Source organism: Hypomesus transpacificus, chromosome 18 (genome assembly GCF_021917145.1).
Source record: "Hypomesus transpacificus isolate Combined female chromosome 18, fHypTra1, whole genome shotgun sequence".
Taxonomy (NCBI): Eukaryota; Metazoa; Chordata; class Actinopteri; order Osmeriformes; family Osmeridae; genus Hypomesus; species Hypomesus transpacificus.
The window spans coordinates 14,766,965-14,781,098 of NC_061077.1; the positions used below are offsets into that span (position 1 = coordinate 14,766,965).

The 14,134-nt window shown below is 48.2% G+C and overlaps 1 protein-coding gene across 1 annotated transcript in view; it reads left to right on the top strand.

Annotated features, from left to right (window-relative positions):
• The window catches only part of cacna1db (calcium channel, voltage-dependent, L type, alpha 1D subunit, b), a 54,226-nt gene that overhangs the window by 330 nt on the left and 39,762 nt on the right, over window positions 1–14,134 (top strand). Inside the window, exons 2-3 of the mRNA XM_047040496.1 lie at window positions 1,025–1,388; window positions 2,081–2,186. Of these exons, the coding sequence (XP_046896452.1) occupies window positions 1,025–1,388; window positions 2,081–2,186 (470 nt within the window). The remainder of the gene's footprint in view (window positions 1–1,024; window positions 1,389–2,080; window positions 2,187–14,134) is intronic.

A 14,134-nucleotide genomic window follows, 5' to 3' on the forward strand; every position in this document is an offset into this window, starting at 1 on the left:
ATGCGACCAGCTTTTCCCAGCAGTGTTTATTTAGTTTTAGGAGACACTGCTCCTGTCCGGTTCGCGTTGAGATCACTTGTTGTCATTCCGTGATGATATGGGTGGATTTTCCTACTGATGTTACGAAATAGGATTGGATAATCTGCATAAACTAAGTCATCATAAAAGGTAGGGTAATGTCGGTGGACATTTCTCTACGTTTATGAAATGGTGTGTCTCGGATGCTGGTACAGTCGCGATGTTTTTTTTTACAGAGAAACTTTCTCAACATAGTAATGATATATTGACACAACACATGTAGGCTATTTGTTGGTGGTAAACACAACTATATTCTGCAAATTTAAGTTAAGGGACTACACTGTGCGTAAAAGCTCTGAACGGAAAATGCCATTCAAGGGGAACCAGTGCGCACGGTAGTTCGTCGACAGTTGTATGTCAATATGCAGCGGGCGAGACAGATGTGCGGGAGGATCAGTTACGGATATGGAATAATATTTAATTGCCGTCGATTACTTAATGCAGTAGGGTCTCAGATGATTTCCCACATTTTACACGTTCAAATAAATGTAAAGGCTTCTTAAAAACAAAATATATGGTATATTTAACCTATATTAATTCCTGTTGCCGATGAGTCAATCGTGTCTCTCTGTCATTAGTTGTCAATAAAATGTACTCCACCTTACACAACCATCATCTATCTGTCCATTGTTATGACTGCTATTTGCTATTCTCTTAATTTCTATATGATGTAGGTTAATGGCGTAGAATGTTACATTTGTTGCGGTTTAGGATAATTGGTTGGAATTTGTAAATTTCAAGTTAATAGAAACTAATATACCAGCAATTTATGTTTAGATCTTGTTTTTTTTTTATTGTAAATTTGCTACTGAGGAGAATCTTGCATGATTTAGCTTTGACCCTGAAGGCATTGTTACTTTCACACACTACATTGACAGATACTTTGTCTTCTCTCTCTCTGTCCCTCTCTTCTGCATCTCTGTCCATCTCTCTTCCCTCCCTCCAGGGCCGCAGTATGCCAGCAGCACCAGAGCCCCTACTTCTGGTGACTCGCCGGCGCTTTGGTCCGAAAGCCCCACCCACTCACCACCAGAGCCCCTCCCACCCCAACCAGGTGGCTTATCCTGGCAGGCCGCAATCCATGCTGCCCGTCAAGCCCACCAGGGTGACGCCCCCTCAAATATGAGCTCTCAGCCCTCCGTACCAGCCGGGGGCTCTACTGTGGGCTCGCTGTCCCAGAGGAAGAGGCAACAATACGCCAAGAGCAAGAAGCAGGGCGGCTCCACCAACAGCCGGCCCCCCAGGGCCCTGTTCTGCCTCACCCTCAACAACCCCATCCGCAGGGCCTGCATCAGCCTGGTGGAGTGGAAGTATCCTTCCCCTGGAAGGGCCCTGCTGCTGAAGGCTGTCACAGCTTCTGTCCCCACACATGGCTTGACATAATGGTGTTTATGATGCAGCCTGATACGTATGTCTAATAATGGGCTTATACCTGTACCTGGAACTGCTGTCCACCCTTGCATTTGTGACTGGACTTGCGTTGTCTTGTCTTAAGAATTTCAGTGCCCAGTCTAACCTTGTGTTGTTCTGTGTACCTGACAATAAAAGACTTGAACTTGAACTTGGACAACGGGTAGCTAGCTACTAGCAGAAATAGACAGTATGTGGAGCTCCTGCTGTAACCAGCTTCTCCAGTATTTGACACTTCACATAGTTCAAAGTGCTGAGTGGAACTTTACCGGGCTCCTATTATATCTAGTATGGACAGTAAACATCACGGCTGTCTAGGGAGTCAGATGGCTGAGCGGTGAAGGAGTCGGGCTAGTCATCAGAAGGTCGCAAGGCACTTCACCCTACTTGCCTCGGGGAATGTCCCTGTACTTACTGTAAGTCGCTCTGGATAAGAGCGTCTGCTAAATGGCTAAATGTAAATGTCTTTAGACAGGTTCATGATAAACAGAAAGCTCTTTCAAACTGTCAACAGCTGTTTACTCTGTTACTCTGTTTAAACACGTCTTCCTAGACTCACATTCCAGTTCTTCCTTAACTGTCTTCCTCCCAGACCGTTTGATATTTTTATATTGCTGTCTATCTTTGCCAACTGTGTGGCCTTAGCCATCTATATCCCCTTCCCTGCGGACGACTCCAACTCCACGAACCACGACCTGGTGAGTACCTCCCATGCTCCACATGCTCTGTGCTTCAGCTAACCCTTATATTCAACTGACCACGTTCGACAGGCGGGGAGTGTGTCCAAATACCGCGGCGGCGTTTGTCACCCTGCATTTACCTTCACTCGATTGGGATTGGCTCGTCGTGCGTCCGTGACATCAGGGGGCTTTCCCCGTCGCTATTAGGGGACGTATCTGGTTGCTTGTTTGTTGACGCGAGCGGTGTGTGCTCGTCTGCACCGGAGGCCACTCCTCCGTCACGCTCGTCAGGTGTGCGTTCTCTGCCCGGGAGCTCGGTTAAGATGACAGGCTGTCAGCTGGCGTATGGAGCTGGAGGTGTGAGACTCGGGTCACCGTTGACACACTCTGAGCTGTTGCAGATATAACGGATTCTCAGTACACACACCAGGGAAAGGGAGCAGCAGAGAAAGGCTTTCGTTCCGGGTGTTTCTATTGTTCTTGATGTGGTGTAGTGTGACAGCACTGTGATTGACATCAGTATCAAATAGGCCTTTCTAAAGATAGATATTTTTTAAGCGTTTCTGCTGTATTGTGATGTTTGCTGTTACATTAAGACAGGAAATGTAGAGAAATGGCAAAAAATGACCCGGGCTGGATTTGACCCCAGGTACCCAGTACCTGCAATAAGGCCTTAGCCTATATAGTACAGTCTACCCTATGAGCCACCGAGGTGCCCCAAAATGTGCTTTTATTTACAAAGAGGCAGAACTTTGTCTGGGGCGACATGCAGATAGTATTATTTACCTCAGGGCTGAATTCGTGATTGTGAACTGTGACCTTTGACCCTAGCCTACACACCTCATCTGGGAATTTCCGCACTAACCATTCCTTCCTGCTGGATGTCAGTTGATGGGGTCATGTGACTGAGCCCGTTCTGTGGGACAGGAACACTATTATTGTTCTCTCAGAAATCTCATTTCAGGTTACTCAGAACACTTGAGTGAACCAACCTTGATGCTGGTCAGTGCATGGAATGTTCCAGATTAGATTTAAACCTAAGAGAGAATGGATAGGTAAGTGAAGAGGATAGAGTCACTAGTTCAGTCACTCCCCTGTGGAGTAATCTTTCTTTTGACACACTTAAGACCTGTGCCTACCAAGCCTGCCTGTGTGTGTGTGTGTGTGAGTGTGTGTGTGTGAAATTGGACATGTCTGTTGATTTGTTGGACAGATTTCTGTGGTTTCTTGTTTTTGCTCATCAGCTATTATATGTTCACCTGTGTCTGGTGTGTTTACATGTGTGTATCTTTGTATAGTACAGTGCATGTATACTTGTCAGTACCCATGGTGAGTGTGTATGTGTGTGTGTGTGCACAGGTTGAGGGATTAAACTGTGCTGTGGATTAGTTGTCAGTAAATGAGTGGAGTTTGTGGAGGCAGGGGGAGGGCTTATCAGAGGGAGGGGCAGCTGTAGAGGAGGCTTTCATGAAGAATATCACATCACTTGACTCTCAGTTTCCTCCTCCTCCCCCCCCCCCCTCCCCCTCTCACTTTCTTCCTCCTTGAGCTCTCCCTGCCTTTCTCATTTCATCGCTCTCTCTGCATCGCTTTTATACCTCTGTGTAACTCACTCTCTCTCGCTCTCCGTCCAGTTCTATGTGACCCCCCCCCCCCCCTTATAAGTTTAGGGGAGGGAGGGGACGAAAGGAGGGGAGGGAGATAAGGATCCTATCTCGCTAGGCACTGCTTTTGGTTGAATTCAGATATTTCTCTTGATTGTCACCATACTCCTTGGGCTGACCATAATCCTATTGCACTGAGACACACGCACACGCCAACACACATGCCTGTGGGCTTACAGCTACACACACACACACACATACATGCACACAAATGCACATGCATGTGGGTTTACACACAAACACACACACATGCACACAGACACACTCGCACATACACACATACCGGTACACACATACACTGTATGTTGTGCTGTTTTCGACCGGATGAAGGTATGTTTTTGTCATGCAGCTTTGATGCTAACTCTGCGACCAGTCATACGTTAGTCTTTGGTTCGAGTTGTCATCGGTTCACAGCCTCACGTTTGGATCAATAGTTGGACTCTGGTTTGGCAGAGTCAGTCTCAGGGCCCACGGATGTACAGGACAGTATTTGTGTTTCGGGGGCAGACTCTGGCTGTGACAGCATTGCCGCAGTCTAACTTGTCTGGCTTGATTATTCAGTTGTTGATTCAGTACGATAGCTGAGAAGTCTTAAATGGTCAGACTGCTAAATATTTACAGAATGGAGTGCGGTCTGGTGGTTCTTGGGCCGGTGTTTGAATGTGTTTGATCTGAGGGTTACTGAGCAGGATAGTAGTAGAGGTCCCCATTGAGAGCCAGGCTGACTGTGTGTTGATGTCTTAGATCAAAGATAGAAACCAATGACAGTGTTTTAATCTCCTGTATCCCAGGGAATGAGAAAATAAACATCCTACAGTAGTGTGTGTGTGTGTGTGTGAGCGTATGTGCGTGTGAGCGTATTTATATGTGTTTTTTATTAACTTTTAATGTCATATATACACAGGAAACTGTGTATTTGTACGTGACTTGTGGAGAGAGCGAGAGAAAGAGCGAGAGAAAGAAAAGAAAGAGAGAGAGACAGCAGAGGACAGCATGTGTGTTATTCCCAGAAGAAAATGTCAGGGTGTGTCTTTCCCTCTGCCAGGGATTAAAGGTTTAGCTCGAGAGGAGGGGAAATGAGAGTCAGCAACCCACTGCCCATGTGCACGTGTGTGAATGTGTGTGTGAATGTGTGTGTGTGTGTTGGGTGTGTGTGTGTGACACGCAGAGGGAGAAATAGGGGTAGAGAGTGAATGTGAATGCGGGATTTATGAAGAACACGCTAATATATGGACCACAGTGACACATGGTGTATACACTGGATCAGGGACGGAGTCTTGGTCCTCTATCCTGTATATTGAACACATACTGGACCAGTGCTGCTGAAAGCAGTGGCGTTTACAGGAGATAATGTGGGAGGAGGATTTAACACAACAATCTGTCTCCCACCACCACGGGTCCGTAGTGATGTGAGTGTGCTTGGATATGTGAGTGTGTCTGTGTGTTTGCTCGTGTGTCCGTGTTTGTCATGGAGTAGGACTCGTAGTGTATGTTTGTGTGTGTGTGTTTGTGTGTGGGCGCCATCTAGCAGGAAGGTCAAGCCTTCTCATTATCACTCCTCTCCTAGTAATAAGAGAGAGAGAGAGAGAGAAAGAAAGAGAGAGAGACAGAGAGCGAGAGAACGAGAGAGGTAAAGAGAGAGGGAGGTGGAGAGAAAGAGAGAGAAGTAGGGAAAGAGAGAAAGAGAGAGAGGGAGGCAGGACTAGTGAGAGAGAGAGAGAGACAGATAGAGCGAAAGAAGGAGAGAGGCTCTCAGGAAACACTCGGAGGGCGCCGTGGAGCTGAACCGGGAACACGAGTTACTCGTGCCGTCTCGGCCACCTCTTGACCCGGTGAGCTGAACAGTCACGTGAACAGTTTGTCCCTCCGGTGGTGTGCGGTGAGTCTGGCCAGACGTCAGCAGCAGCGGCAGCCAGGGACTCTGCTTCACGTGTGTGCCTGGCCTTGTGGAGCCGCCGCAGAACACACCTGTGCCTCGTGTCACGGCCGAAATGTCAACAAACACTCGCCCGGAGTCCGCCCAGGCCCACCAGTGTGAATGTGCTGTGTGAGTGTGTCTGTGATGAAGAGAGCATGTTTTCCGTCGCTGGTTCCATTGTTTGCCATGGTTAAGAGTGGTCGCAACCTTTCCTATCAGGCAGCCCTCTGAGATGGAAAGATGGAGGGATGGAAAGATAGAGGGATGGAAAGACGGAGGGATATAGGGGTGGAGGGATGGAGGTGGGATCACTGTGTCATTTGTTTTCCAGGGGTCCATCACCTCCCAGTTGTCACTACGATGTGAGACGCTAAGCAGGTAGCCACACTGGTGTGACAGTGTGTTTCTCCTGGTGAGTGTGTGTTTCTCCTGGTGTGTGTGTTTCTCCGGGTGTGTGTGTGTTTCTCCTGGTGTGACAGTGTGTTTCTCCTGGTGTGACAGTGTGTTTCTCCTGGTGTGACAGTGTGTTTCTCCTGGTGAGTGTGTGTTTCTCCTGGTGTGTGTGTTTCTCCGGGTGTGTGTGTGTTTCTCCTGGTGTGACAGTGTGTTTCTCCTGGTGTGACAGTATGTTTTTCCAGGTGGGTTTGTGTTTCTCCAGGTGAGTGTGTGTTTCTCCTGGTGTGACAGTGTGTTTCTCCTGGTGTGTGTGTGCGTGTGTGCAAGCGTTTATTCACTTATCTCCAGAGATGCTGCTTTGTCATTGATGAGCTAGTCAATCAGGGTCATGCACACACACACACACACACACACACACACACACACACACACACACACACACACACACACACACACACACACACACAGAGCACCAGTTGTGTCGCCTACCACTGTGGTATGAGTGAGTTGTGGGGTGGCGCTGCCAGGGTGACGTAAGAGGCTCACCCTAGCTGAGGGGGGAGGGGGGCGGGGGGCAGACGTTGTGCCCTTTTCCGACCACCGGACAGTGACAAGATGTCCTCAGCATGTCCTCCTTGTCTGTCGTCAAGGAGATGGACATATGGACAAACTGTGTTTGCTTGGTGGACTGTTTGTGGTCCTTTTCTCTCCATCAAGAAGAACGCTGTGTGCTGTGAGCTCTTCTCACCACCAGCTCCAGTGCTATCAGTTGTGTGTGTGTGTGTGTGCGTGCGTGTGTTCGTATTCATTTTGTGCCTCCTTCATCTCTTATTACATAAAGCACAGCCTGCTGCCGTGACAACCGTGGCCATGGAGACCTGTGAGTGTCTGAGAAGAGAAGTCTTCCAAACTAGAAACACTGCCCCTCTCCCTCCCCCAACACGCACACACACACTCACATACACAAACAAGCGCGCACACACACACCCTCACACCGACGCATACACACATGCGCTCACACATTTATGCTGTGTGTCTGGAGTGTGCTTGCATATATCGTTCAGGCTTTCTAGACGTTCACAAGGGCTGTGTCTGTCACTCACAACCCTAGCCCACACATTGTGAGACTGTGTGTGATAGATTAATCACTAATGAATAAAATGACTAGTTATCATTTCTGTCTATGTGAGTGTGCATGTGTGTGTGTGTGTGTCTTAGTGTAAATTAGCTTTGATGTAATGCCCAGTGCTCCTGGTTCACTGTCTGCTAGTCCTGCAGATTTGAGAGCCTGCTGGAGTGAGGCCAACCCCAACCGTGATCGTTCAGACTTGTATTCATGTTCTCAGTGGGCATAGTGTGGGATTATAATCCAGCACTAAGAATAGACTCCCAATCTCCCTGGGCTTCACTAAAGAGCCAGGGGCTAGATGCTGCCAACACACAGCTTCCTTCATATCACTGTAGCCTTTCACAGAGCAGCGCTGGATTGCGACATCTGACCGTCTGTTCCAGCGCAGCCAGCAGACTGGACCGGCCCACAGTTGGGGCTGATGGTGGGCTGAGAGACGTGGCACGGTAGGCTGGTGTTGTTCTAGAAGGAGGGGATGGGTTTTTTCGGAGTCTTCACGAGAACTCCGTGGAACTCCGCTGATTCACACTCGAGCGAGTGGTGAACCATGACCTGCTCCTGACTTGTTCCAAGAACTCTGACCCAGAGGTTGCACGAGCCTTTCTCCTAATTACCTCTCACTTTATGATGACATATTAGATCACATTTCATGTTCGTTTGAATGTGTAGTACAAGCTTGTGGGTTACGTATTGACAAGGACACGGGAGAGAAAAGGTGAACAAAGACACATAGCGTGCCGTCACTTTTCATGTCAACACCACACAAAGCAGATTCTTCCGTTTATGATCTGCAGTGACGATCGAGACAACTAAGAACACTGTGGCCATTGTGCCCAGACAGGCAAATATTACTAGACAATAGTAGATAAATATGCACACTCACCACCAACTGGACAGGGGTGTGAATTACTTAACATAACGGTAGATCGACCTAACTAAAAAAGTCTAACTCTAACTATCTCTACTCTGCCCCTGCTTTGTTCAAGAATTCTGACCTGCCCCTCGGCTTGTTCTAGAACTAATCTCTAGGACTAACCACTACTCTTTTCCCTCTTGGTATTAGTTGCTAACGTCACTGGTTAATGGATAATCGTATTACCCTTTTTTCATTCAGACTTGATAGCCCTACCAATTAACAAGCTGTATCGTGTTTCAAACACACACACACACACACACACTTTCACGCGTGCACCCACAGACACACTCGTTCAGTCATGTCGATCCTTCCTGTTCTAATCTCATGACTGGGATGTGAGCGTATTTTCATGTCTGTGAGTTGATATTACTGGTCAGATGTCTGTATCCATACCAGAGAGGAGAGGAGTGGGAGTCAGCTCTAATACAAACCACCTCCTCCCCTCACATCTCCTCTCAACCCAGCTCCTTCTTTCTCTCCCCTATTTCTCTGCCCCCCCCCCCTGATTCCTGTCTTGCCCCAGTCACACCAAAATCATGCATGTTGCAAGGCATGCTGGGACATGGCTGGGCCCTGCTGTCTGGTCCTTTGTCTTGTTCTGTTATTCAAACCATGTCAGTGCCAGTGGGGCAGGGATGTGACTAGACTTGCTGAGGTCAGCAGCCAATCTGGATGTTTGGTGACGGAGAGCAGATCCACTTCGGTCAGGGCTGGCTTATCATGTGGTGACGTTGGGATGTTTCGGAGATTTGTCTGGCATCTTCTAGACATGTTTTCTTTTCTGTCTCCTTCTTTTACCCTCTCTTCTTTCCTCAGACTTTCTTTCTTTCTGTTCTTCTCTCTCTCTTTCTCCTATTCTATACCCCTTCATGTATCTCTCTTTTACTTTCTACCACAGCCTCTTTCTTTTTCTCTCTCTCTCTCTCTCTCTCTCTCTCTCTCTCTCTCTCTCTCTCTCTCTCTCTCTCTCTCTCTCTCTCTCTCTCTCTCTCTCTCTCTCTCTCTTTTATTGACATACACTTATTCACTATTTCTCTCTCACACACACACACACACACACACACACACACACACACACACACACACACACACACACACACACACACACACACACACACACACACACACACACACACACACAGACAGACAGAACTGTAGTTCGATCCATCTCCAGTGCTGCTCTCCAGAAGTGGGACACACCAAATCCCATCACCATGACTGACTCATTCAGGATATCATTTATAGATTATACTGTTGCTTCCCCTCACTGCTCTGGCCTATAGAACTACTCTCCCATTTTTCTTCTCATCACTCTGTCAGTATGTCTCGCAGTGTGTTTCACATGTTCTATTGAATCTCTGTCTAAACCCTCTCCTGCTAGCTTTCTCTCTCTCTCTCTCTCTCTCTCTCTCTCTCTCTCTCTCTCTCTCTCTGTCTTTCACTCCTTCTCTCCCCACTCTCTTTCTTTTTCACTGTCTATCGTTCTCTTCCCCCCCCCCCCCCGCTCTGCTCCACTGTCCTCCTCTGTCTCCCTCCTCTGAGGACGAGAACCCAGAGAGAGGGAGGAGACGGCAGACAAGAGAGGAGGAGAGGAAGGCGGAGAGGGAGCCTTGATTAGGGCAGATGGTTATCTAACTGTCTTCCTTCCCTCTCTCACTGTCCCTCCCAAGGACAGCAGCATTGTTGATGAAGCTGTTTGGGGGTGTATGAAAAAAGGAGAGGTGAAGAGAGGAGGGGCCAACGGAGGAGAAATGAGGCGAAGGAGAGGAGAAGGGAGGTGGAGAGCAGAGGAGAGAAAGCAATCTTTTCTTCAGTCTCATATTCGTATTCAGTTGCCATAGAAGCACTTCTGTGTAGGAGGGCTTAGAGCTGGTTGGGTGCGGATGTGTTCAGCTGTTGCATAGTTGTGTGTCTGCTGCATCATTTGAGGCTAGTTCAATCTGGTGATGTTGTGTGGCCACCTGTTGGAATCTGTATGTCTGTAGATGTTGTGTGCGTGTGGGTGTAAACTCGTGTCCATATAAACGTGTATGTTTTTGTGTTTATGTGTGTGTCAATGTGTGTTTTGTATGTGTGTGTTGGTACAGCATGTGTGTGTTTAAATGTCTGTGTCTTCTGTGTGTTTGAGTTTGTTTGTATGTATGCATGCTTGTGTGTATGTGTGTGTGCACTTGTGTGTGCGTTTGTTTCTTCCGGTTTCTGCACATCCTACTCATTAATCTCATGATCTCATTAGCCAGTCATTGCAGTGCTAATGGTCTTGATCACCTGTCTGTCCTGTCGCTGGACAACATGACCCTCACCAAGCACACACACGCGCACACACAACACACACACACATCCACACACATACAACACACACACACATCAACACACACACAGACACACACACATACACACACGCACGCACACGCACACACAGGGGAAAAGGAGGCATGCACACGTGAAAGGTCAAGGATGCACACATGAGCGAGCAAGCCGGCGCAACGTTGCACACGGACACGGATGGCGGCGAGCGAGTACACACGCATGGACACACACAGACACACATGCCGCGAAGCAAGGACCTCAGATGATCGCACGCAGGAGTGTGGAAGTAGCAGCGCACACAGTTCCATGGATACCAACTCATCCCGTCGACACAGCTTTCACAGTGACCGTCTTCCTACTGGCTGGGAGCTCTGAATGAATTATTGACTCACCGCTGTGTATATGTCGAGCGTGCGTAAGTGTGTGTATTGAGTGTGTACGCGTGTGAGTGTTTGTATTGAGTGGGAATGTATGTAAATCTGCATGTGCACAAGGGTGGGCATTGAGTATGTATGTGTGTATTGAGCGTATGTGTGTGAGTATGTGTATTGAATGTGTTTGTGTGTCTTACGTGTGTATGTGTATCTTGTGTATACGTGTATTGAGTGTGTGTGTGTGTATTGCATGTCTATGTGTGACTGTGTGTATTGAATGTGTCCACTCTGATAACCGTCAACCGCTCCAGTAACTCAACCTGGGCGATAGCTGCTCCAGCTGAGCCATTAGACATGTCAGGCGTGGTGGTGGAGCCCCGCCCAGCCCAGTTTAGCCCAGCCCAGTTTGTTCCGGCCCAGCCTGGCCCAGTTTAGCCCAGCCTAGCCCAGTTTAGCCCAGCTCATCCCAGTCCCAAGTTAGCCCAGGTTAGACTGGGCTAGCCCAGCTCAGAAAAAAAGGGGCTGAACAGACATAGAGAGAGAGAGAGAGAGATAGAGAGAGAGAAAGGGCGGTTGACATATCCCTTAAATTGCTGAGACCTATCAGTTGTGCTATAACTGAACATGCATGCTCTGTGTGTGTGTACTGTGATCTTCTGTCTCTACCTCTCTCTCTATCCCTCCCTCCGAGGTTCTCTCAGTGTGGCATTGCCAGGCGTGCAAGGGCTGGAAATGGGTCATATTTGGGCCAGTGTGACCAGGGGCTGGCTAATTTAGTGTGACTGGGAGGCTGGAATCAGTGGTCTATAAAGAGACATTATCCCATCTCATCTCATCCATCTTTTCTGTCTCTGTCTCTGTCTCTGTCTCTGTCTCTGTCTCTGTCTCTCTTCTCTCTCTCTCTCTCTCTCTCTCTCTCTCTCTCTCTCCTCTCTCTCTCTCTCTCTCTCTCTCTCTCTCTCTCTCTCTCTCTCTCTCTCTCTCTCTCTCTCTCTCTCTCTCTCTCTCTCTTCTCTCTCTCTCTCTCTCTCTCTCTCTCTCTCTTTGTGTCTGTCGGACACTCTGTCTCTCTCTCAGTATCTGTGTCCCATGCCTTGGCCACTCCAGCCCTGAAGCAAACTCACTAAACCCCAAAACAGTGCATGTGTGTTTGTAAAATAGAGTGTTAAATCAAGACCAAATCAAGATGTTAGTATATATGTGATGAATTACTCACACACATAGCACACAGCATATTTGTGTAGTAAGATCATATACATTTATAGAGACAGTATGTGTGTGTTTGTGGGAGAGTGTGTGTGTGTTTGCAGGATTGTGTGTGTGTGTGTGTTGGCCCCTGCAAGCCTATGAATCTGTGGCTAAGCCCTGCTGACTCACGGTGCTGCCTCAGGCTAATGCCAACACTCGCGTGGCTAGCTAGTTAGCGTAGTGGAGAGAGAGAGAGAAAGAGGGGAATAAGGCAAAGAGAAGCTAATTGAGTAGCTTCACAAACAAGAGCTGACCTCTTTAAAGCTCCCCAAACTTAGACTCATAATGGACAGTCGCCTGTACTTCAGGCTACATGCAGAAAAACAATGACTCTCTCCCTGTTACTTACACACACACACACACACACGCACAATGCATCAAATGATGGTGGGTAAATGGGTCTCTTATTCAAATTGTTGATTTTTCTTGCCCGGCCATTAAAGTCATTATTGTAAATACATTGGACATTAGCATGTGGTTGTTGTTCCTGTTGTCCTCTCCATCTCTCCATCTCTCTATCCCTGGCCTGGTGTCCCTCCTGCTGATGCCCCTTGATAGGCCTTCAGCCTGAATGCTGCAGTACTGTGGTGAAGCCACCACCTTCTCCTCTCCAATCCTACTACCTTGTCTATTATCCTGAGTGATTTGATGATAAGGCTCCAGACATGACCTCTGCAGCCCACTGCTCTGCAGCACCAAAGGAGTCTGAACCTGAACACAGGTTCAGCTACAGACCCAGACACCTAGCCTGCTGCTGCTGTTCTTCCCCCTCCCCCCTCCCCCCCTTCCCCCTTCCCCCTCCCCCTCACCGGTCACCTGTTAACCCTCCCCTGTTCCCTCTGGTCTGACTGGTGATTGTTCAGGCCTAATCTATCCTCTCCAGACCCAAACTCTGATTAACCCTTCAGCTGGTCTCCTCCGCCTCCAGATGCAGAAGAGAACGAGAGAGAGAGATAAAGAAAGAAAGAGAGAGAAAGAAAAAAAAGAAAGAAAGAGAGAGACACAGAGAAAGAGCAGGTGGCTGGTGGGGGCAAAGGACGGGGTGGCGGGGGAGGAAATGGGGGGGGGGGGGGGGGGGGTTGGGGGGGGGGGGGGGTAGTTACGCCCTCAAATGCACACGCAGGCCCGCAGCACACACACACACACACCTTGGTGTGTGACAACGTCATAGCTGAGCTAAGTGCTCCATTCAGACAAGCCTATGAGCAGGCTGGCTGCTTTGTCATCTGTGGACAGAAAGACAGAGAAAGGCCATTACAGGCCGGGGTAAACACTGGGCATTCACCCTGGTAGAGTGTGTGTGTGTGTTGCAGTGTGTTTGAGGTAAAGTGTGTGTGTGTGTTTTGGCGGCTGTTATCACGGTGATCCAGAGCTGATTCACACACACATTGAACCTGCTGACGTCATAGAGGCATATAACCGACGAGACAATGGCCTTGCTAGTTTACTGTGTGTGTGCATGTGTGTGAGTGAGTGTGTAAACATCTGTGTGTATTCGTGTGTGTGCTATCCAGTTGTCCTAGATGTACTTAACTTAACCTCAAAGCTTTTAGAGGATCAGAAACAAACATAGATTTCAAACTGTATTTATTCATTGCATGTGCCCTGTCTTCTACCATTTGAAACGTCCCTGAAAGAACCAGCTAATTGTTTGAAACATGATTCCTGCTTCCCTTGTTGGCTGCTGGTTGCCTGGTTGGCTGTCCACCTGTGTGGCTGTCTGGCTCTCTATCTATCTGGCCTGCTGGGCTGTCTGTTTGGCATTCATCCCTGAGATGTGAAGTTCAGTATTACATCCTCCCTCTGCTAAATCAACACAGAAACCAGAGTGTGCAGCTTAATGGACCTTAAAACCCTCCTCTGGATCACCAGTGTGTGGTGTGTGTGTGTATATAAATGTGTGTGTGTAGGTGGGGGGAAGGGTGTTTTCAGTGCCAGATCCAGCAAAGTACTGAATTAAAGACCAGAAACACATGGTGTTACCACGGCAACGTTCAGATGTTCAGATTAT